The sequence below is a fragment of the Microcaecilia unicolor genome, chromosome 6 (assembly GCF_901765095.1).
Source record: "Microcaecilia unicolor chromosome 6, aMicUni1.1, whole genome shotgun sequence".
Classification (NCBI taxonomy): Eukaryota; Metazoa; Chordata; class Amphibia; order Gymnophiona; family Siphonopidae; genus Microcaecilia; species Microcaecilia unicolor.
Window position 1 is genome coordinate 142,370,938 of NC_044036.1, and position 25,312 is coordinate 142,396,249.

At 42.3% G+C, this 25,312-nt stretch overlaps 1 protein-coding gene across 2 annotated transcripts in view; it reads left to right on the top strand.

Annotated features, from left to right (window-relative positions):
* Positions 1-6,365: 6,365 nt before the first annotated feature.
* Positions 6,366-25,312, top strand: part of CAMK1 (calcium/calmodulin dependent protein kinase I) — a 182,669-nt gene continuing 163,722 nt past the window's right edge. For both annotated transcript variants that reach the window (XR_003942642.1, XM_030208175.1), the window contains exons 1-2: positions 6,366-6,512; positions 19,502-19,641. Coding sequence is in view for 1 of the 2 variants with exons in the window: in XM_030208175.1 (XP_030064035.1) it covers positions 19,556-19,641 (86 nt within the window). In the remaining variant the exon portion in view is untranslated. The remainder of the gene's footprint in view (positions 6,513-19,501; positions 19,642-25,312) is intronic.

The following is a 25,312-nucleotide window of genomic DNA, read 5'->3' on the forward strand; positions in this document are numbered from 1 at the left end:
GGAAGAGTCTTTCTACCCTACTCCTTGGACTCTCTCTGGTTTAGCTAATGCAGAACTGCAGTTCACTTTTCCAAGGGCAAGAATGTCTTTGCACTGCTTCCTCCACAGTTGCATATTTTGGTCTAACGAGTTCTTTCTTGTCTCATCTGTAACAGGAGTCCAGGAGTCTCTTGCAATACACTTGCTATGAAGCTGCCAAAGATTTTATACACACACATTTCTAGTGAAGTATAGGAAAGGAAATTCATAGGAAAGGTAAAATCAGAAAAGTCTAAATTCCATGTTTGTGCTGAAGGTGTGCTACCCATGCTAACAAAAAGGAATAAATAAATTAGAAATGTCTGAGAATGTTGGTATTCATAAATTTATTGTTAGTATCCAATAGGGCTGTATTAATATTCGTATTCGATTTGGCTCAGAATATATTATTTATATTTGGCCGAATAGTGAATTAAATTTGAATACGAATAATCCGGATCTCTGATTTCATGTTGCTTCTTTATTATGTTAAAGCTCAATGTCCATTATTTCCATTTGTATTTGGCTGAATATTAATTTTCATTATTCATAGCCAAATATTAAAGTATGCTATTTGATGCAGCTCTAGTTTCCGATGGACTCCATTCTGTAATAGAAATGATATGTAGAGGTTAGTTAATTTAGGGCTCTGTGCTGTAGGTGCGCTAATGAGACACCCATTATATTTCTAGCATTAGCGCGTGCTAAGTTTTAGTGCACGCTAAAAGGTTTGTGCACCTTCAGTGCGGCTTAGTAAATAGGGCCCCTAATTCCTTGGAATGTTATATCACCGCAGTATACTAGGAGGGAGGCAGAATGACATGAGGTAAAAAGAAGCTGTGTTCAAAAGGAAGTCAGTCTTGAGGGATCCCAGAACAGGTGAGCTGCTTGTCTGTAAAGCCAATTTCTTTTATTGCATAGCAATCTTGAGGGTTTTAAATTCCGACTAGTCTGGCACCACAAGGGGGAGTCCCTTTCTTGGAAATGGCAGCCTTGTTTGAGACCATGGGAGGTCCTTGTATTACATAGTAACATAGTTTATGACGGCAATAAAGACCTGTACGGTCCATCAGTTTCCCAACAAGGATAACATATACATGGTATTTTCAGGGTACAGACCGTTGAAGTCTGCCCAGCACTGTTCTTGTACTAAGGTTCTGAAGCTAAAGTCGAAGCCCCTTAAAATTTACACTCCAGCCCCATCCGTATCTATTCGGTCACGATCAGGGCACAGACCGTAGAAGTCTGCCCAACACTGGTTTTGCTTCCCAATTACAGTCTCCCCATCTCTCATGCCATCATTTATTTCTTAAATAGCAAGTAGAGGAAAATAGAGCTGTCTTTCAAAATAAATCATCAATCACAATAGGAAGGAGAAATAGAAAGGAAGGTATGTGCAAACAATACCTTAAAGTCAATAAAATACCCTAAAAGACTTCTTGTCAAAAATATATTAAATAAGGAGGAAATGACATCAGAATGATAGTTGACCAGTCATAGGATCTCTTCAGCCACAGCTGTTTCAAGTCTGAGACCTTACTTGAAAATTCAAACATTTGTCATGCCTCCACTTCCTAACAAAAAAATATATAACTTTTATTATAAACTATATAAAAACGTCATATAACCACAAAACATTTCTTTCAGAAGGGCCCCATCGTGTTGTCATGTGGATACAGGATTCCCGATGGAACTCTGCTGCAGGTTAATGGCCAAGGACTGTTGCTATGATTTGACTCAAGTAAAGCAGTTCAGTTTGAAAAGGAACTGCTTGTGGTCCTGGTTCTGACTGAACTGGAACCCAAAGGAGCAGCAAGAAACTGCAAGGTTAAAACAAGTGATCTAAGTGCAGTCTGATTATGGCTTCTATTCTTTGGTGTTTATAAATTGTATATTTGGCTGTTACTTTTCCCACTAATTAGGGGTTCTATGAGGGTATATAAAGTATCAGTGTGTTTTGTTCAACAAGTTCAATAGCTGGGTCCCTTTTCTGTTTGAATCTAATATGTACATGTGTGACATTAGGAGTCATCAGCACAGAAGAGGCAAGAACAAGACAAGCCAGGAAATGAGTGAGAGAGTACGAGGGGAAGTGGGGAATTTTCTGATGTTATCCAACAGGCAGCTGTTTACTTTTTGGCAGTTGAGATGTTTTATCTACGTTTTATTGGGTTAAATCAAAAATCAAGAACTCTTAAATATATGAAGAAAGCTTCAGTGTCTGCAAGCATTCACCTTTATTTTTTATGTGAAATCATAGCTGCCAAAATCATGTTTTTGGGGTGCAGAAATGTAAAGGAGCAATACATGATGGGGTGGGAGATATTGATGTTAAATGGTGCAATGCTTCCCAACCCAGTCACTTCAGTTTTCAAGATATCCACAATGAATATACATGAGACAGTTACATGCCTGTCATATCCCTTATATGCAAATCTATCTCATTAGGGACCCACTGAGCTGGTGGTCCCCCAGGACAGGTTTAAAAGTCACTGACCTTGTGTCCAGCTCTGCAGTCATGTCACCTCCTTGGGAGAATCTCTTCATAAAGGCGGTTAATAAAACCCAATAAAGTAAATAAAAATAAAAAAATGGTGGAATGGATTTAAATTTGAAGGGGGGTATAGAGAGAGGCTACCTAAATAGTGCAGTCCCTGTTAAATCATCGTTACAAAAAATGAGTTCTTTTTAATATAGTACATAGCTTAAACAAAACATCTCAGTGATCTTGGAAGCACCCAGAATGAATGCAGCTGGAGGCATCTTCAAAGTAACTCAGCAAGGACTTTGAATGTGTAATTTGTTTGTTGCTGCTGTTATGGAGGATATATGGAGGTTTTTTTTTTGTCTAATTGATGGGGATTCTTTTTTAACGAACTGATCTCTGTAAAGCGCTGTGTTTTTCAGTGAGGTCGTCTTTTCTCCGTATTGCTAGAGGAGACATCTTATTAATATTATTATAGTTTACAGACTGGGTATTCTTATGACCTGAATTTGACTTCCCCTTCTGTTTGTCATGATTCTTTTGTGTTAGTCTACTGCCATCTACCACGTTCACTGAGGGTCGGGTGTCTCTGGGGTCTTTTCCATTTTGGTTTGTTATGTTGGTTTCTTTTCAGGCTCATGGTATCTATTGCCCAGTTCTAGTTGCTTGTCTTCCTCTTTTTTTTTTTTTTTTAGCATTGTGTGTGATCATCTCTCCCCACTCCTAAAGGGCTCTTTTTATCAAGCTGCAGCAAAATGGGGTCTGCTCTGGCGTTGCTGCATATTTTTGATATGCTCAGAGGTCCCCTTTTACTGCAGCGGGTAAAAGTTGTCTTTTTTTTTTTTAAGAAATGACTGTGTGGCAAGTGAAGTACTTGGTACGTGGCCATTTGTTTTTTTTTTTTGGGGGGGGGGGGCTTACCGTCACCTATTGAGGTGGCGGTAAGGGCTCCAATTTTAACCCGGTGGTAACCAGGCAGCACACTGCCTGATTACTGCTGGGTACATACCAGCGCTATAAAAAATAATATATTTTTGTAGCACCGGATAAGTTGGTGTGCTGGGGGTGGGAAGTACCGTCGTGCTGCTGTGGTAGCCTGGTGGTACTTCCTTTTTAGTGAGGCTTACTGCTACTTTGTAAAGGGGCCCCATAGCGAAGGTCAAAGGGGGAATTCATTAAGCGGCACTATGGCCTTAGCATGCGCTAAATGCTAAAAAAGCCCAGTCTGTACCCGTGGGCTTTTAGCATTAGCTTGCGCTAATTCCCTTAACGTGTGTTAAGGTCATAATGTTGCTTGCTACTACTACTACTACTTAACATTTCTAGAGCGCTACTAGGGTTATGCAGCGCTGTACAAATTAATGACTAAGGGACAGTCCCTGCTCAGAAGAGCTTACAATCTATGTTTCAACAATTTTTTATTGATGAGGTCCCATGGTATACAATTCCATCTCAGTCAATATAAATCGTATAACAGCGAAGTCTAGTACATATTACTAAACCTGAAATGTCCATCATCAATGTTTTCCAAACTTTTCTCCCCTATCCCTTCCTTCTTGTCTACTCCTATATCTATAATGTGTACATGTATAATTACTGTGCAGTTGAGAAGAGCTTACAATCTAAAGGACGAAATGTCAAGTTGGGGTAATTGAGATTTCCTGAGAAGAGGTGTAGTGATTAGGTGCCGAAGGCGACATTGAAGAGGTGGGCTTTGAGCAATGATTTGAAGATGGGTAGGGAGGGGGCCCGGCGTATGGGCTCAGGGAGTTTGTTCCAAGCATGGGGTGAGGCGAGGCAGAAAGGGCGAAGCCTAGAGTTGGCGGTGGTGGAGAAGGGTACTGAAAGGAGGGATTTGTCTTGAGAGCGGAGGTTACGGGTAGGGACGTAAGGGGAGATGAGGGTAGAGAGGTAAGGAGGGGCTGCAGATTGAGTGCATTTGTAGGTGAGTAGGAGAAGCTTGAACTGTATGCGGTATCTGATCGGAAGCCAGTGAAGTGACTTGAGGAGAGGGGTGATATGAGTGTATCGGTTAAGGCGGAAGATAAGACGTGCGGCAGAGTTCTGAATGGACTGAAGGGGGGATAGATGGCTAAGTGGGAGGCCGGTGAGGAGTAGGTTGCAGTAGTCAAGGCGAGAGGTAATGAGAGAGTGGATGAGAGTTCGGGTGGTGTGCTCGGAGAGGAAGGGGCGAATTTTGCTAATGTTATAGAGGAAGAAGCGACAGGTCTTGGCTATCTGCTGGATATGTGCAGAGGAGTCGAAGATGACACCGAGGTTGCGGGCAGATGAGACGGAGACGATGAGGGTGTTATCAACTGAGATAGAGAGTGAAGGGAGAGGAGAAGTGGGTTTGGGTGGGAAAACAATAAGTTCAGTCTTGGCCATGTCAGTTTCAGGTGGCGGTTGGACATCCAGGCAGCAATGTCGGATAAGCAGGCCGATACCTTGGCCTGGGTTTCCGCAGTGATTTCTGGTGTGGAGAGATAAAGCTGGGTGTCGTCAGCATAAAGATGATAGTGGAAACCATGAGAAGAGATCAGGGAGTCTAAGGAAGAGGTGTAGATTGAAAAAAAGAAGGGGCCCAAGGACAGATCCCTGAGGAACTCCAACGGAGAGCGGGATAGGGGAGGAGGACGAACCATGAGAGTGTACTCTGAAGGTACGATGGGAGAGATAAGAGGAGAACCAGGAGAGGACAGAGCCCTGGAACCCAAAGGAGGACAGTGTGTCAAGAAGTAGGTTGTGATTGACAGTGTCAAAAGCGGCGGATAGGTCGAGGAGGATGAGGATGGAGTAGTGACCTTTGGATTTGGTGAGGAACAGGTCATTGCAGACCTTAGATAGTGCCGTTTCTGTCGAGTGTAGGGGGCGAAAGCCGGATTGAAGCGGATCGAGGATGGCATGAGTGGAGAGAAAATCAATGCAGCGGCTGTGGACTGCGCGTTCAAGTATCTTGGAGAGGAAGGGTAGGAGGGACAGGTAGGGTCAAGTGATGGTTTTTTGAGGAGTGGGGTGACCACAGCATGCTTGAAGGTGTCCGGGACAGTTGCAGTGGAGAGAGAGAGAGGTTGAGGATATGACAGATGGTGGGGGTGATAGTAGGAGTGATGGTGTGCTCTGGCCTGTTTTGTTTTTCTTTGTGTAGGTGTGTACAGTCAAAGTACATATCTGAACTTATGAAGGCTATTTTTTTTAATTGCATTACATTTCAACTGTTTTGGATCCAGTAATTTTTCCTATTCTTGTGGACTTCCAGCTCCATGTGAACCAGGGTCCCCCAGTAACTGCACCATAACGCTTTTGCTCACTTAATCTGGGCCTTTCCCCGGTCTATCCTTTGGAGTAGAGACAGCTCTCTTCAGACCCCAGTACAGGCAAAACTGGAGCCTGGCCAGTGTGATGTCTCTCCAGCGCATTCCCAGTTCCACGTGATGCTGGGGAACGGACGTCAGGCCTGGGAGTCTGTCGGACCCATATCATCTGCACAGCTGCTGAGCCACTGAACAGCCTCTGCTTAGTCTCTAAATGTGGCCTTTGTGGACATATTTCTAATTTGGAATTCTTTTTAGTAAATCTAGTGCTTGGGCTGGGGTTTTGTTTTCTCGACTTGCTCTCTGTGCTGCTCTGTACATCTGTCACTTTCGCTTTAGGTCGTTTCAGCCTCCCTCTGCTGCTAATTCTAAGGATTTCCCAGCCCCTGATGAGCTGCAGATGCGCTTGTGAATGAATCGCTGCTGTCCCGCCTCCTGCAGAAAGTTTAATTTTAGTTTCGTCCCGCCTCCCTGCCTCCCATTGGCTATTGGGCAGTGCAAAGTCCATCCCAGCGCTGATGTCACTACAGCTGGGGCAGTAGCAGTATGTGAGGTAGACATAGAGGCGCTGTCTACAGACCCTGGTGAGAGAAACAAAAGAGGCTGCCTTATGGGTTTCAGCAGATCCTGAGACGAGCTGGAGACTCTTCCACCCCCCGGAGAGAGGGGTAGCCAGAAAGGCAATCTTGCTTCAGGTAAGCCAACATTACATTTGTCAACTCTTCGTTAGTGGTGGTGGCCTCGGCTTTGGACTCACGTGCTTCAGCCCGATGGTGGCTTTTGCCAGGCTGTACGGGTGTCCCTTCTAGACCCACCCGAGAAGGCTGAAGACCCCCCCCCCCCCCCCCGTGCAGATGTGACACTTGCATCACTCACCTACCCTACTGGATCAACATCCTGGAGATGTTCCTGCTTCACGTGTGCAAGAGACCCCCCCCCCCCCTTGTCATGCAAGCCAAAGAGACCTGAGCTGGCCCGTACAGGTGAGGGAAGTGTCCTATACGGACAGATGTCCAGTGTAGGCTTCTCAGAGGATCCGGAGGAAGGAAAGGACATCGGTATCTGTAGGATCGGATCCTAACCAAGGTGCTCGTGAGCCCAGTGTGCGCTGCTTTCGCGCGTCATTTCTAATAATAGCAGAAACCGCTGACCTCCATACAGGTGTGATGCATGTGCTTCTGCAGAGCCAGAAAAGGCAGGTCGCTCGCCTCTAAGGCAGAGACAGCCTTGTGGGTACTGATTACTGTAATTGCTTTTGGAAGGATACTCTCCTAACCGTGCATGATTCATAGAAAGAGACATTCTGGAGTCTGCATGTTTAGAGAGCCCAGGAGAGATGCCCTTACTCCGCTCTTTGTACTTCAAATCATATCCCTGTGCTATTAGTAAACTTCCTGCTTTGTGGTTTGCTTGTTTCTTGGTTTGATACTGTACAGCTTGTATATATTAAAAGGCATGTTAGTTTAAAAAACTGCCCAGATGTGGGACCCTACCCTAAGGAATATGCAGTGGGGGGGGGGGGGGGGGGGGAGAGATAAGGATGGATACTGCCTGTACTATCAGTTTTTAGTAGCAACTGTAAAACGTGAAATCCTCTTTTTCAGCATTAATTTACCCTAAAGGGACTGTGGTCATTTACAGGGAGTCACTTTACCAGTCCTGTTAGTTTTTAGTACAGCTGCAGGGCAGCATCAAAGGAACAATGGCTTCTTGGGACAGAAAGTTTTATTATTACATGAGCTTGTATACTATTATTAGCATATGTACCTAGCATAGCACTACACAACACAAAATAAAGAAGGCAGAAAAACAAGAGGTGGGGAAAACCTGGGGGGTTGGAGGGAGGGCGGAAGGGGGAGAATGAGGAGGTGAGATTAGATATGGCAGCAAGCAAACAAGGGGAGCAGGGGAAAGTGAGCTACATTGATGCAGCTCCCCTATTCTTTGCAGTAGTACCCAAACCTTGTTTATCTGCATATCTATAAAGAGTCGGAGCTAGGCTTGCTGTTTGCGAAGATTTATACTTCAGTTTCATAGACTGACATAGAGAAGCTACAAATCTATGCTTTACAATGGGTCAGAAGGTTACTTTCACTTGTTGCTCATTGTCATTCATATCTCATAACAACTTCCTTTCATACTACGTGACTTAAGTTTTTCACTAAACATTTAATATCAACTTATCTGAAAAAGGCCTGGAATCACTTGCCACTGTGGGGCAGTTGGAAATGTCCAATAAAGTCCTTCAAACTTTTAGTAATCTTCAGACCTCAAACGGTTCATTTCAAGCATATTTTTATAGGAAATAGTCCTTGATTTCGGTCGGGAGCTGTTCTGAAACTGAAGCTATTGGATTTAGGGGTAGTGGTAATTCAAAGTAGCTTGCATAAACAGTGGTGAAACTATGGAGCGATCATGAGTAGAGGTTATTGAAACATAGTGTAAACCTGCAGACTAAGTTCCTCTTCTTGAGGGAGTAGCATGAAGGCACATCTAAAACTCATGGTTATGGGCTGTTTATGCAGCTGAGACAGCTGCTCAAATGCATAAGGATAATTATTAATAGTAAGAAAAGGAAAGATATCTGATAAAACTACCTTGAGATCTTTCTTCATTTCCACCTACTGCACTTAAATCTACTGGCAAGGTAAAAGCAGTTTAAAGGAAGGATGCCAAAAGGGTATACGAAGGAGCTTTTAAAAGCGGAAGCTGACATGATACAAAATGATGAGAACTAGGGATTAAAAAAAAATATTTTTTGTATTAAGCCTGCAACCTCAAAAGCTATTGAAGTGGTGTAAATTTTCAGGTAGAGGAGCTTTTTTTTTTTCTTCCCTGTCCCTGGAGGGCACGTAATCTGAGTTTGTACCTGATGCAACGGGAGGGTTAGTGGACTGCCCCAAGATCACAAGGAGCTGTGATGGGATTTGAACTGGGCTCCCCCTAGTTCTTAGCTCACTTCTCAAACCATTAGGCTAGTCTTCTGCTCCAGAAGGTAATATATTCTTACCTTGAGAAGCTGAAGGAAAAGGACTGATCACTTGAAGGGAGTAATGCACAAAAGGAATGTGAGAAGCTGTTCACTTGCAAAAGTGGTGGACATGTCAGTTGGACCTCCAGCAGAGGGGCAACGAAGCAAAGCAGTGGCAGAATTCAAACATGCCTGAGATAGACAGAAAGGGACTTCTGTAGCAGAGGGACAGAGAAGATAAGTAAGCCTATGAAAGCAAAGCAGGCAGACTACAGTGGGTTTTCTTTTTGTTTTGTTTTTTTGCAAACATTTTCTGTGTTACATTCCCAACGTTTCTTTTCTTACTGCGGGGTGAATCCATAGGGCCCATCTTGTGTTCTGTGTTAATTTGTGTTATGGAACAGAGGTTGTGTAGAAATGATGTAAACTTTGACAACATTAGAGGGGGTTTTAATGGTAGGTAGTGAGGTTTTTTTCTTTTTGTATGGCCTAGGATCAGTAGTGGGGAACCATTTATAATTGTTAGCATTACCCTGTCTGGAGCAGCAGTTCATTCTGGGAGGTGGAAAAGGGAAGTATATACAAAGGGCCTCTTCAGCTATGTTTGAGAGACAGACTGGCTGTTATCACAACTGTAATGGTATTGCATTGTTAAAAGCCTTCTCCCTCCAGCCACAGTAAATCCCATGATTACAGGGAACATTTCCAGCTATTAAATTTCTCTCCACTCACCTTACTGGAATTAGTCCTCTGCTATAAGCAGTGCTCGAAATACACTGTGGGTAGTTTTTGCTTCAAAGTAAGTGGTCACTGTCTGGTTCATCCTTTGCAATGGAAAAATATTGATTTTTTTTTTTTAATGCAAAGATTGTGATTCTTATAGTTGACCCAGAGTTGTAATGGGAATTTATTGCAGGACCTTCCTAATGAATTATTCCAATGAAGAGTTTATATAGGGATTGCTGACAGCACATTGTTTTATAGTTATTGGGTTTGTAGGTGGGGGAGGATTTACTTTCATTTGGAGCTTTTGTGTATTTTCATTAGCTTGTATTTTGCGTTATATCTTCAATAAAGTTGTTTTTACAGTTTGAAAAAAAAATCTCATTGGTGAATCCCATTGTCGCTGCAACTATCTGGTTTCAGTTCACCTTTCCTTAAACCATTATGGGTGTAATTCTCTGTAGATTGCTTAAATGTAGGTGCCAGAATGGTGTGCACTAAGCTTGAATTCTATGATGATAGTGGTATGCTAGAGGCCAACAGTGTAAGCTCCAATCTCAAAATGGCTTGCGAGACTCCCACTGAAGGCAGCCATTTTGATGGTGAAGATCGCTTCTGTTCCTGTTAAGCCACTAGACAGGTGATGCCTTTGGGAGGGAGACCATCAGGGTTCCCGGGGGGGGGGGGGGGGGGGGGGGGGGGGGAGAAGGCACATATCTCCAGCTCAATGACACCTAGGCGTGTAAATACTAGTATTTTATAACACATACATATAACTGAGTAATCCCGCGGGATCCGCCCAAGTCCCTCTGAAGTTGCACAGTCTAGAATTTTAGTGCACAATGTAAAGGCAGTTGTTCGTAATAGAGACCTGCAAGAGAACAGGGTTTGTGGGAATTCCCTTAAGGGCTGCAGGGTTCCCGTGAGGATGGAATCAGTTCATGTGGGGTTCCCATGGAAGTTTAAGCTGCACCAGCCTCTCACCTACCAAGTTCTAACCCTCTCTCTCTGCAAGAGAGACTTGGAGAGCGACCGTTTTTTTTAAAGGTACCATTAAACTGTTGGAATGGGTTACATTCCAGTGGGGATGGGCGGGGTGGGTTAGATTTCTGTCACCGTGCAACTCTGTAGTTTGTAACTAATTGCTGCTTATTAAGGCCAATTATAGCCTGTTGGTCTAACACTAATCACCTCATTATTAAATTAAGTTACATTATAGTTGATCTTATAACTTGTGCAAATTTGCATTCTAGTCCCATATTTGGGCTTGGGGCCTTGTGTCTGGTTCTAATCCATGAAGGGTTCCTACAGTAACACTTTGGACCTCCCACTGAACTTCTCTATTTGTCACTTGTCTTTCCTCATTTGCTGATCTAATTCTTTTTTTTAAACATGTTTTTTTTTTTCTCTCGTTTGTTGCATTCTTCCATATGCATACTCATGAATTCTTACTCATTCCTTCTAATCTTTGAAATGCTTATCCAACGGTTTTTATTCAGGATCAAGTAACCGTACTGCGAACAGCTGAACAATGTTTGTTTTTATTAAAATGTTTAATATACCGCCACTTCTGCAAAAAGATCGCAGCAGTTCACAATAAAAATGAAACAAAATAGAAACGGAAAAGAACTCCTTAATCTATAGGACAGAACATTTCATACGAGAACAAACTAGGCAAAGTCCAAAGCCTGTTATATGATAATAAGGAAACAATGAGAGAACAGTGAACAAAACACCAGAAGAAACTTAACGATCCCAATTTTGTGAATGCTTTTTAATGCTAGAGACACATTCTGCACATTTCCTCTGGATCTAATGATGCCGTTAAGTAGGCCTTTGAGAAAAGCTCTATAAGTATAATCTGTTTCTTTGGGACCATTTCTTCTTAAGCTCAGGAAATGAGTGTTATAAATTTACTTCATGGACAGGGAGAACTTTTCTTGAAAGTACATGCAGTTTTTCAAGATCTTTGAGGCATCTACGTTTCCAAAGCTGCATCTCAGTACAGGACATGCCAGCTGACTGGTTTGAATCTTATTTTATTTATTTATTACATTTATACCTCGCACTTTCCCACAAAAGCAGGTACAATGCGGCTTACATAGTAAACAGAATTACAATTGTTAGAGTCAGGAGAATATTACAACTGTAATGTAACATAGTAATAGAAGGCTTTGAGAATGTGTGAGTTGACATGGGAAGGAGTCATGGAGATGGGGATGAGTATGGCGTAGGAAGGATGGGGAAGGGAAGACTAGGAGAGTATGGAGTAGTTAGAGTGACGTGGTTAAGATATAGACATCGTCAGAACAAGAGTAATGTGTATGGGTTAGGTCGGGTAGTTTGGGTAAGCTTGCTTGATGAGATGGGTTTTCAACATTTTCCTAAAAGGTAGATAGTCATTAATTGCTCTGATGGATCTTAGTAATGCGTTCCAAAGCTGGATGCATAGATGGTACTGTATTTTGATTCCTTTGCAATTGGGAAGGTGTAAGTTAAGTACGTGAAGACACAGCTGTTTCTGATAGGGAGGTCAATAAGGTTATTCATGTAACTAGGGGATTCTCCGTGTATGATCCTATGAATCATAGTATGAAGGTTATTCTTTCCCTGATGGGAAGCCAGTGAAGCTTCTCTCGAAGAGGTGTTGCGCTATCGAATTTGGATTTGCCAAAGATAAGTCTGGCCGCAGTGTTCTGGGAAGTCTGAAGTTTCTTCAGGATTTGGGCCTTACATCCAGTGAAGTCACTGTTGCAATAGTCCACGTGGGTCAATATTGTGGACTGTACTAGGTTCCGGAAGGTATGACATTTAAAGCACTTTTCAGTATTTTAATTTTAAATGTCCTGACGTAGTAGTTGCTGATCTTTCTGTTAGTAATTTATGCATGATTGTCACTTCTATTCGTAGAAAATTGTATGCACCTTCCTGTTCATGTTCCATTATGTCCATCATCAGTCAGAGGTTTTCAGTTCTACTTAATTTACTTCTGAGGAAGGTGTTTTATCACAATGTCCAGGCAAAAGATTATCTTGATGTTATTGAAACTGTGGAGTTTCAAGCTATCTACAATCAGTAAGTGTGATGTTTCCTCTGGATTATTACCTTCTTTGGGATTGAGGCTAATTCCATAGCCTAGGGAGTCAAGAGTAGTTAGATTTAAGTGGTGTCATGGAGCCTCCATGGAATGGCCTAGTGGTTAAGGTAGTGGACTTTGGTCCTGGGGAACTGAGGAACTGAGTTCGATTCCCACTTTAGGCACAGGCAGCTCCTTGTGACTCTGGGCAAGTCACTTTAACCCTCCATTGCCCCATGTAAGTCACATTGAGCCTGCCATGAGTGGGAAAGAGCGGGGTACAAATGTAACAAAAATAAAAAATAATATTCCTCATTGGATCTTGATGTTGGGAATAACGATCTGCCCATTTTCCTACTTGGACTGTGGACGGTCACACTTTCATGGTCTTGATGTACTTGATCGGAGCAAAATTTTTGTACATTTTGTGGCATTTATTATCCGAATGTGGGATGCTTTCAAAGGTTTTCTTAGTTATTCTATGCTATACTGAGATTTCGGCTTTTCTTAATATTGGTCATGATGACTTTTTATTCAGCATTAACTGGTCTTTGATGCCATATTCTCCCCGCTATTGCTGTGTTGTTGTTGGAGTCAATATGATTATATACTCTATTGGCATTTATTGCTGTGAAGAGCTTATAGACTGTAGGAAGACAACTTAACACATCTATAATTCTTGGTAGCATTACTTCCTGTTAGCTACTGTAATGCTAAGCCTGGCTGCTTGACCAATTAATTTTTGCAATTGGCCAGGTCTTGGTGGAGTGATAGCATGACTTTTATTTTGGTTGAAACAGTTTTATCTGGGCCTGGGTCCTTCCAGTTTGTGGCTTAGCTCACTATCAAATTTCTCCAGTGAGCAAGGCATCCTCTTGTTTTTCGATTATAGCTCTTCAGGGTCCTTATATAAACTTTTCTCCAGAACCTGAGCAGCATTACTTTTTTTTTTTTTAGTCACAAATGTGGCGAGAGAAGGGTCCCAGTATTGAAGTGAGTGTATGGGTAGCAGAGAGAGCCAATGAACTGGGTACATAGTTGTGTAGAAGTTTGACCAGTAAACACCCGTAAAAATCTAATGGCATAATGGTTCTTGATAATATTGGAGTCTGTGCAGTTAGTGGATCTATAAGAAGTGTATTTATACTTGCCATTTGCTTTTCTCAACATTCAAGAGCCTGTTAACTTCTGATGAAGGCATTCTGTTGAAACTTGGCCAGCATTTGGCAAATTCATGGTTGTCTTCTCCTCTTCCTCTGCTCCACCCCACCTCTGCTGTTTGTTGCTGTCTGTGTCATTATTGTGGAGTGTCTTCTCCTGTTTTGTTCATTTGCAAATCTATCTGGTGCATATTCATGTGGATGGATACCTTGAAATCCTGACTGGGTTGAGAACCCCTGGTCTAAAACAATGCTTCTCAACCCCTTACTGGAAGTGTATCTAGCCAATCAGCTTTACAGGATCACAGTGAGTGTTTACATATATTGGAGACCCACTGTATGCAACTCTTTCTCTCATGCATATTCATCATGGCAGTCCTGAAAAATCTGATAGACTAAGGTTGAATTTCTGCTCTAGCGGCATTTTCGTTGATAGAAATGTTAATGGGCAGGACAAACGTGTTGTGTGGCAGGAAAGCTAATTGAGAAATGGAGTGAAGGAAAGAGGAATTTTTTTTTTGTTTGTTTCTAGCTCATAACTTTTCAGCAGTAGCTCAAGGTAAGTTGCATTCAGATACTGTAGGAATTTCTTGTCCTCCATTTTTGTACCTGGGGCAATGGAAGCCCTGAGCCCTGTCTTCCCTGGTTCAAAATCCACTGCTCTAATCACTAGACTACTAACAGGTCCCTAAAAGACTGACTTGTATATTGCAGGATAGTTACAGTGGTCTAGCGAACCAAAGGAAAATGCAGCAAACTGTGGAAGCTATAGGCTGAACCTCTGGCTCATGCTGCGGGGGTGTGGTGATGCTTCCCACCCCCCCCCCCTTTTTTTCTTGGTTCTTAAGAACACTAGCATTGAGACTTGTACAAAGCCCCTTACAGGATTCCAGGAGACAAAGGGTGCAGATATTTAGAAGGTGTGAAGTCACCAGCTAGAACTGGAGTCGGAGGGGATAAACAGGTTGCCAGATTAACATTAGTAGTTTGGTTGTCATGGCAACACAGAAAGATGGAGTTTAAATAAAAAGTAGTGATTAAATCTGTGTTGGGAAGACAGGAGTAGGCAGGCATGTGGAAATCCAAAGACCCAATTGAGCTGGGGAAGGCCACCCTGGGCCTGATTCATGGAGGCTTTTCTGCCCTTCTGTATTGATGGGATAATACTTAGTGAATCAGGTCCTATGTATTTTACCTCCCTCCGCTTCTCTTTTTTTTTCCTGCCCTCTGTACCTCTTCTCCCTCTCCCCCCCACCAAAAAAAAACTGGGGTGTGAGGTTAGAGGTGACTTATGTTCAGGGGTAGTAAAGACAAAGGCCTTTGTGTTCAGAAGTGGACACACTTCAATCTGGATAGGACATAAGACCCTTTACTGGGAGGAATCATGCGAGTGTATGTGGCAATGTAGAGGCAACATTATATGGAGTCTGTTAAAGATTGTTAAAATATGTTGGCAAAATAAGCCCCACTGAAATTAAGGGAATGGGATTTGATATACCGCCTTTTAGTGGTTTTTGCAACTACATTCAAAGCGGTGTACATGGTATATACAGGTCCTTATTTGTACCTGGAGCAATGGAGGGTTAAGTGACTTGGCCAGAGTTACAAGGAGCTGCAGTGGGAATTCTTCCCCAGGATCATAGTCTGCTGCACTAACCACTAGGCCAGTCCTCCACTAACAATATTCCATGTAGAATGTCAAATAGGGAAAGGGAAATGGGACTTGATATACAGCCTTTCTGTGGTTTTCGCAACTACATTCAAAGTAGGTTTACATGGTACTTATTTGTACCTGGGGCAATGGAGAGTTGACTGATTTGCACAGAATCACAAGGAGCTGCAGTAGGAATTGAACTCGGTGTCCCAGGATCAAAGTCCACTGCACTAACCATTAGGCTACTAAACACATTAAAATCAGCCTTGTGTGGATTTTACCATGGCTTAGCAAATTGGCTACAGAGTTTAAAATTTTGTGCACATCCTCAGCAAAACTGTCCTTTGCATAGGGAGACTTTCATTTATACTGCAAGAGTATCGTGTACAATTGGAGCAGGAATTCTGCTGTATTCTGGGATGTAACAGGAAGTAACATCTCAGAATAAGAGTACACCCACCCCACCACTGGCCAGTAATCAAATGCTGCTGCATGGCCCTGACTCTCTTCTAGGCAGGAAACTAATGTAGCATCCAGGAGGAGCCTTCTGGGCCTGCCAAAATTTGTGGTTTTGGAGGGGGGGGGGGACCACTTGCCCCACAGCTGGATGGCAATCACCAGCTGTCTTGATGCCTAGGGGGAGTGAATTTAAATCCATCACTAGATGTAATGTGTAGTGTCCCATTTTCTGTATTTGAACCAGTACATCAGTCCCTTGTGCTGGTTCTTGAGTAGCCCACGTCTTGGACTCTACCACTGGTTCTTTAGGCCAGTTTGTCGTATACTCTCTGTTATATCTCCACTGCCGTCTGAGAACTACATTGCCATGTAGGGTGGATTCAGAAACTTGGGGATGAGAGAGGTGGAAGTTTTTTTTAAATGTTTGAAAGCACCAGGACAGCAAAGCAGATACTTTAAGCAGGAGCTTTCTTGAGAGTTGAAAAATAGATCTCTTTTTTTTTTTTTTTTTTTTTATTATTAGGAAAGACCTAATAGTGATTAAGAGACAGAGACAAGCAAAAAAAAAAAAACAACAAAAAACAGGAAGGAAGTGTACAGGAACCAAGGCAGGATGTTTAGTTTACAGCCAGCATAGTATGAGAGAATAGCAGATTTGGGCTGAGTGAGAACTTTTATGCCAAAGAAAAATTGAGGTTGTTTCATCTTGGTTAGCATGAGAAATGTAAACCCATGAATCTGTCTTTCTGTCTTGTGGTGCCTTCTTACTAGTCTTCAGCTGTTTTAGTGCCGTTGGTAAATCCTACTTTCTGACGTCTCTTTCCTGAGGCAGAAGAAGTGATATTTTATGGATTTGAGCTACCACTGAAAGGACATGAACAGTTACATTTGGGTACAGTTGGCATTTCCTTGGCCCCAGAGGACTTAATCAGTCAGAGGTTTGAACCCTGGTTCCTAGCCTGCAGCTCAAACCATTAGGCAGCTACTACTACTACTTAACATTTCTAGAGCGCTACTAGGATTACGCAGCGCTGTACAATTTAACAAAGAGAGACAGCTACTCTGTTTGTCATATGGCACAAAGAAAACCTAGAAAAAACACTGTAGAGGTCTTTGCTGTAGAGTGTATTGGTTATATTTGTCCTGGTTTTTGGTCTTTTAAACCAGAAGAGCTACTACCGAGACCATGGTGGTTATGATGTAGTGACATCTCTGATCTAGTGAACTTTCTTTCTGTCACAAATGAAAAATAATGAAATATTTGTATATTTTATTCATGAGGCTTCTCAGGAGAATGACACTTCCAACTTGTATCACTGATGTAGCCTGGACAGATTTGCTGGGTGTGGGGGAATGGCTAAGAGGTTAACATGGGTAGGCACTAAGCAGTGTGGATTCTGACACCATCCCTCCAGTTCCTCTGGGGGGGGGGGGGGGGAGGAGAAGAGGGGGCCCAACTCTAAATTGGTGAGGCCTACACGGGGCTATGTCTGAGTTACATATAGTAATTGCAAAACTGATTCCCCTCTCACCCTCACTATGATGAGGTTGGTCAGGGGAAGGATTCAGAGTAGAACAGGAAGTTTCAGTGGATGTATGGCTTGGCCTTCCCAGTAGTAGAATTCCAGAAAACCTGGGATAAGCACAGATCGCTGAGGTATCAGCGCAAGATCAACTACAGTCTTCAGTATTACCCCCACACATGGCCTGTGGGCCTTGGGTCCTTCCTTAGCTCCCTGTGGTAGGTTGCCGAGCACAAATGGCTTAAGTGATGTCACTACGGTTGATGAACTCGCTAGCTTTTCACCAGTGCGAGTCTGGGTCCTGATCACAATGGAGTAACATAGATATGTCCTGGGGGGGGGGGGTTACCAGGTACTTCATTTTACCCATAGGGTGCTCCTCCTGTCCGGATTCTGTGTATGAACCTGCATTCCTGCTTTCTTTGTGGTATAACCAGGGAATGGATCAGCTTGTAACTTTAAGAGCTGGCTGGCAATCCTCTGTCTAAACTTCATGCTTAGTGGTATGATTGAAATTCTATATCCCTTGTGAGAGGCTTTTGCACCTCTCCCTGTGCTGGTGCTGACCTGCAGGGATGTCATGGATAGGGCGGAGAAGGAATTAAACTGCTTATCACACCAGCAAAGCAGCTACAAGCCAGTGCTGTGGGGGTTCACTGGCAGACTTGAATTTTTTTCCCCTTTGGACATTTTATATAAATACAAAATAATCAACAAAAGGAACACTTTTATTCAGAGACCCCGAATACACAGGATCCAACAAGACCCCACCTCCTATTTTTAATAAATAGGTCTTATGCGTATATAAGATCTTTACAGTTGCACACTTCTCCTGGTAACAGGATTCCATAGATCTGGAGAGCATCGCTTTTGAGTGTGTTAATATACCTCCCAACCCTTCCGTGGTGCTGTGGTTGGAGGGATGCGCCATCTCCCTGGCTTTATATTCCTTTATCACCTTTCACTAAATCCCCTCCCATCAATGCATTCCAATTATTGAAAATCGTCACAATATTTGTTCAATGGGTACCATGAAGGTCACACGTTGCTGGATGTGTATTAGGGATGGGCACCCCAAAACCTTTTTTTTTTTTAAATTTTGAAACGCATGTCATCAAGAGCGTTCACTGTGTGCAGGTCTCCATTGCCCATGCATGTGCTATCGGGGAAAGAGTATGAACTATGGGCTTGATTCAATAAATGGTTGCTCAAAATTCAGCGCCAGACAAAATTGGAGCTAAACGCAACAGCTTTTATAGAATTGCGTTTAGCACCGATTTCCTGTGCCAGATGTACGCTCTCTGAAACCTTGTATAAATGCTGGTAAACAACTAGGGGCTGAGGCCTTATTGTATAATTCCACATGTAACTTCTTGGAATGCCCCTGACGTGCCCATGACTACACCTCCCTCTTGAATTACGTGCTAGTAGAGTTGGATATCAATATGTTAGATTAGCGGGCAGCCAGATGTGTGGAAGCAAGTTTTAATGTGTGAATTAACAACAATAATTGGTTGTTAGCACCCAGTTATTGATAACGGGCCTGTTCAACTAATGTGCGTACAATTCTGGGTACCATATATAGAATCTAGGGATATATGTGTGCATATTGCACGCCCCTAACAGCAAAGAGTGTTCATTTTAAATGAATGCTCATCTAGAATGCATATGATTGCCTCATTTAGCACCAGTAATTATACTCGCTGACATATTCTCTGTAAAAGTTGGAGTTCTTCAGTTGATATTTAGTCAAACCCATATACAAGGTATTGAAATACATTTTGTCTGGAGAGGAATAATTGTTATCAGGCATGCTGGGATTTCTTCATCTGCGATCATCAGAAAAGTAAACTCTTTGAGGGTTTTTTTTTTTTCTCTCCCTTAGTAACAAGCTAAAAGACGGAAAGGCTTATGAGATCATTGTGTTTATTCCTCCCTCCACCCAGTAATTTTTCTGTTTGTCCAGTCCACACCAAATTTTCAGAACCTGTTTGGGGTGCAGGAGGGTCCCGATCTCGAGTGTTTTTTTTTGGGAGGGGGGGTGGGGGGTTAATGTATGTTTGTGGCTCCATGAGTTCTGTGTGGAACATCTTGTATAACTCTCCAATATAATTTCAGATTTTGATAAACTTCAAACCTCAAGAGACGAATCAGAAGGAGGAAGACTCCAAAATGCCTCTCGAAGAGGATGGACCAAGCTGGAAGAAACGAGCCGAGGATATTCGGGATATTTACGAGTTCCGTGAGGTTCTGGGAACGTAAGTACTGTTGTAACAAGATGCCTTGACAAAAGGGTTGGGAAAGGGTTTCTCAACAACTGAAGAGTTTCCTAATTTAATGTGATGTGACTTCTTTAACGTTTTTCTGTTTCGCCGTGGTACAGGCTTAGCCATATTTTTACCAACCTTATTTTATTAATTTTTTTGCATGTTTGCCACTGGTGAAGATTTCCTGCTTGGCTTAAAACTTTGTGGTGATTTTCTGCTTGATAATTTTACAAATTAGGAGCGTTGCCCTTTCCACTCCATTCCCAAAAAAAAACAAAAACACGCGGCTAGTTCTAGATTCTATAGGGGCATCATAGATTAGCTCAGCCTCTCCATTGTGCAATAAATAGAAATAAAACAAAAAATAATTTTTTATTGGACTAACTTTTAATACATTTTTGTTTGCCTTTTGACGGCAAGAACCACCTTCTTCTTAGTCCAAGGTATCGTGTTGTTTTCTTCTTGTTCTGTTTTATTTCTACTGGACTAACATGGCTACCACACCATTTTATCCAGTATGAAGTGCTCACGTCCACCGACTTCTGATTAACATGTGTGCTGAGCCCCCCACCTCTACTTCCTATACAGGCTAACTCTGGGAAGTTTGAGTGCACTCTAAACAGTCTCTACACATGGTAGCAAAAGGCCCATTTGTAACCGCTGAGAAAATCTATCTATAGGGACTAGACACAAGAAGAAGCACCTTCTTTTTACTTCATTTGTAAATAGTGATGCCTTATTTACCGTTGACCACACATATGCAAGGTGATCCGGCTGCTTCCAGGGAAGATGAAATACGTTCCTTTGCCCTTAGTCACGTGAAGAGTACATAGTTTGTTCAGGTCACAGTACAAGGCACTTTCTTGGTTATTTATGATCCGGTGGCATTCACGACTGTCTTGACAGGAGAAACTACCACTGCTAGATGTACGCAACGCTGTACACATTATACACAGGTGCACCTTTGCTGGCTCAAGAAAAGACCTGATGATCAGATGAGGGTTGCTTTGGAGCCATATGGAGGTTTGTGAAGTAGAAACAAAACAGTCACAACAAGGGCGACAGAAAAAAAAAGGGGGGGATGGGCCAGTAGAAGATGTAAAAAAAAAAATCCACTTTATTGAACATCCAGGACTCGATACGAGCCGTGTTTCGGCCCACAAGGGCCCTCCTCAGGAGTCAGTCAAATTGGATGTGTGCTGATACAACTAGAGAAATGTTCAATGTCTGAATAAGGGTTAATCCTTATGAACTGTCTGTAGAAGCACCTCCAAAATCGCTTGAACAAGGTTGAAGTGGAACAGGTGTATGTGAAGCGTCTGTTCACGCTTTCCAAAAATACTAGGACTAGGGGGCATGCAATGAAACTACAGTGTAGTAAATTTAAAATAAACCGGAGAAAATTTTTCTTCACCCAACGCGTAATTAAACTCTGGAATTCGTTGCCGGAGAACGTGGTGAAGGCAGTTAGCTTGGCAGAGTTTAAAAAGGGGTTAGACGGTTTCCTAAAGGACAAGTCCATAAACCACTACTAAATGGACTTGGGAAAAATCCACAATTCCAGAAATAACATGTATAGAATGTTTGTATGTTTGGGATGCCTGCCAGGTGCCCTTGGCCTGGATTGGCCGCTGTTGTGGACAGGATTCTGGGCTCGATGGACCCTTGGTCTTTTCCCAGTGTGACATTACTTACGTACTTATGAAGACGCACTGAGCTAGCAATTGGGGTCATGGTAAAAGGAATCAAAGAACCAGGGCCGATGGTAAGCTTGACTTCAGTGCCGGGCAAAATAGTGGAAACTATTATAAAGAATAAAATTATAGAACACATAGACAAACATGGTTTAATGGGACAGTCGGCACGGGTTCCGCCAAGGGAGGTCTTGCCTCACTAATTGCTTAATTTCTTTGAAGGTGTGAACGTGTCGATTAAAGGTGAGCTGGTGATGTAGTGTATCTAGATTTTCAGAAAGCTTTTGACAAAGTTCTTCATGAGAGACTCTTGAGAAAATTAAGGAGTCATGGGATAGGAAGCAATGTCCTTCTGTGGATCAAGAATTGGTTATTGGACAGAAAACAGAGGGTAGGGTTAAATGGCCATTTTTCTCAATGGTGGAGGGTGAATAGTGGAATGCCACAGGGGATCTGTACTGGGATCAGTGCTATTTAACATTTTATAAATGATCTGGAAATTGGAACGAGGAATGAGGTGACTTTAAATTTGCAGATGACATGAAACTATTCAAAGTTGTCAAAATGCATGCGGATTGTGAAAAATTTCAGGAAGACCTTGGGAAACTGGAAGACTGGGCATCCAAATGGCAGATGAAATTTTAATGTGGACAAATCTGAAGAGATGCACATTGAGAAGCATAATCCAAATTGTAGTTATCTGATGTTAGGGTCCACTTAAGGAGTCAGCACTCAAGAAAAAGACTTAGGTGTCATTGTGGACAGTACGCTGAAATCTTCTGCCCAGTGTGCGACGGCCAGAAAACTTGTGAATAATTTCTAAAGCTGCTTTTCCATTTGAGTTGGTAGGGTGGATTTCCTGGAAAATAGAATCTACATGCATCCTTTTCCAGCACTGTCCAAGCCAACTACAAATGTGCATTTTCTGAAAGCCCAGGGATACTTTGTCCCTGTTGCCATTTTTGGAAACTGCTGAACCCAATCTACTTGGATAAATCTCTTTAACCTGGCTAATGGTTCTGAAAACTTGCCCTCAGAACATATTTCCTTGGGGATTACCCTTTTGGGGAGGAATAAGGGGTTTGCTCCTTTTTCAAAAGCAATTGCAACTTGTATATTTTATCTTGCACTTTTGGAAGATGTTGATTCAAGAAGGTTTAAGCCGTTGGTATTGGGGTGGTTATGCCGAATGTCACTTTTGTGCATTTCTGTTGGACCACATGTTTGTTATTTATTTGGATTTTGCTCGCACCTTTTTTTTTCTGTAGTAGCTAGAAGAGTCTGGATATCAGTTGGGTCAATTAGCCCACAGGGGTCAGTGATCTTGAAGGTGGTGACTTCTACCGGTAGAATAGGCCAAGCTTTGAATATCTCATAATTTGTACCCTGATATTGAATCTTTGTATTTATTTTATTTTAGCACATTTATATCCCACATTTTTCCCCACATGTGAGCAGGCTCAAAGTGGCTTACAATGTACCGATTAGGCTATCACCAGACCAGTGGTGAAACAATTACAATTAAGTTAGATATGAAAGAATAGAAGAAACAGGGAAGAAGAAATAGGGAAAGGGTAAGAGAGTCCAAAATGGTCCCAGGAAATGTTGCTGGGAAGGGCTTCAGGTTGTAGATGGGATCCTTGAAGTAGGCTGAACCGTTTGGTTGGAAGAGATGAAAACCGTCTGAACAATCCAAGTTGACCATGCATGGTGAAAATGGAGTTGAAATCCGCTCCTTTAACCGACCACTCCAGCTCATGTGTACTACGTCGTCGACGAAAACAGCTGATTGAAAAATGGAGGCCGGCAAGCAGACAAAGCAAGCCGTTTACGCAGATGAGAGCAGCAAGACACCAGGAGACAAGGCACTTCACCAGAAGATATACTCTCCTTCACCTGCAGATCCTCAGACACCAAAATGCGTTGGCTGGCCACCATTACTTGTCTAGGTGCTGGCTAATATTTGGACTAGTGCCTGGATAAAGTTAAGATACCCTTTTTTGCTGACCCAAAATGTATCTGGGTACTTGCTCAGTTAGCAGTCTGAAAATTGCTGCCAACTCTGCCCCACATAATGCTGTATCAGTCTCCTGTATTTTCAGCAACACTGTTTTCATGCCACTGAAAATCCAACAATCACGTCACCAGTGCAATTTAGGGCCCTGTTTACTAAACTGCGCTGTAGGCGTGCTAGCTGTTTTAGCGTGTGCTAAAAATTAGCACGCACTAATCCTAGAGACACCCATATATTCCTGTGAATGTCTCTTGTATTAGCGCACGCTAAAAACGCTAGCACAGCTTAGTAAACAGGGCCCTCAGCCAGATCTGCCCAGTTAAATCATTTTAAAATATCAGTCCAAATCTTTTTTTTTTTTTTTCTTTTTCTTTGATACTGTACTGCAGTAAACTTCAGGACTAAAAATGGTGTCCTGGTTTCCATAGTGATACAATATCATTATGAATTGGATACAGTAGCACTATGAACATTGCCACAGATGTGAAAACTGGCGTTTTAGTTTGGTTTCCAGGCAACACCACTTCCAAGGTGCCTCCCAGTGGCTGGCCTGCAAATGTTCCCCCCCATGGGGATAATGGGGTCGCTGCTACAGCTCCCTTTGAGACCAGCTCTGATCTGTGCTGCTGCTTTGTTGATTTTAGTACATAAGTATTGCCGTACTGGGAAAGACCAAAGGTCCATCAAGCCCAGCATCCTGTTTCCAACAGTGGCCAATCCAGGTCACAAATACCTGGCAAGATCCCAAAAAAGTACAAAACATTTTATACTGCTTATTCCAGAAATAGTGGATTTTCCCCAAGTCCATTTAATAACGGTCTATGGACTTTTCCTTTAGAAAGCCGTCCAAACCTTTTAAAAACTCCGCTAAGCTAACCGCCTTTACCACATTCTCTGGCAACGAATTCCAGAGTTTAATTACACGTTGAGTAAATAAAAAGTTTCTCCGATTCGTTTTAAATTTACTACATTGTAGCTTTAGGGGTGGGTAGCGGGTAGATCTTTAATTTCATGTTATTTCTGAGGGGGGGGGGGGGGTTGTTTGTTTTGTCATTAAGGGAACAATTTCATAAAAGTGTTCACTATTTCCCACATTGTTGCAAATGACCAGCCTGTTTTTAGTTGATACCCATCATACATCATCTCGTAGCAGTGATCCAGTACTGAAGGTTCTTGGGTGGTGGAAATCGCTGCCACCTGATGCCAGGAGTTCCTACCTGAGCAGCTATATGGCATTTGTAACTGGAATAGGAAGAGAAATTGCTGTGAACTTAGCATTGTCTATCACTCTGCAGGTGAGGGGTCGAACGGCATCTCCGGGGCATCAATGTGTTGATTCTACTCCATGAAACTATGGCATTGCTTTGAATATTTATTTATAGCATTTACACTCCACATTATCCCAAACAAGATTTGGGTTCAATGTGGCTGACATCAAACTTTAAATCTAAGTACAATAAGGATACAAGTCAAAACCCTATTCATGTTGCACAGCTGTGAACATCTGCATTTCTGCTGTATGTCTCCAGAATATTTCTGTGTTTACACATAACCACATAGTTCAGAGTTAAGGTTAGTGACGACTTCTGGTCTTGACATTTTGGATGAAGGAATTTTTTTTCTTGATTTTCTTTGGTATAGAATTATTTGTATTTCTTGTTTTAATGTGGACTTGGTTTGTTGTGTACATTCTTTTTTTTTTTTTATCTTGGGTATTAATATGCAATTATTTTTTATAAGTTTTGCAGAAACTATTTTAAACGGGAATACAGAGAAAAACATACACCATATACATCATGCTGTGTAATATATTGAAATTTCAGGATCCTGAAGATTTAATCTGGGTTTTGTTTTGTTTGTGCATACACAGATGGTGTTGGGTTTTTAAACTTTTTTTACATTTATTTTTAAGCCTATTTTCCAAAGAAAGACAGGCTTATGAGATTGCTGTGTC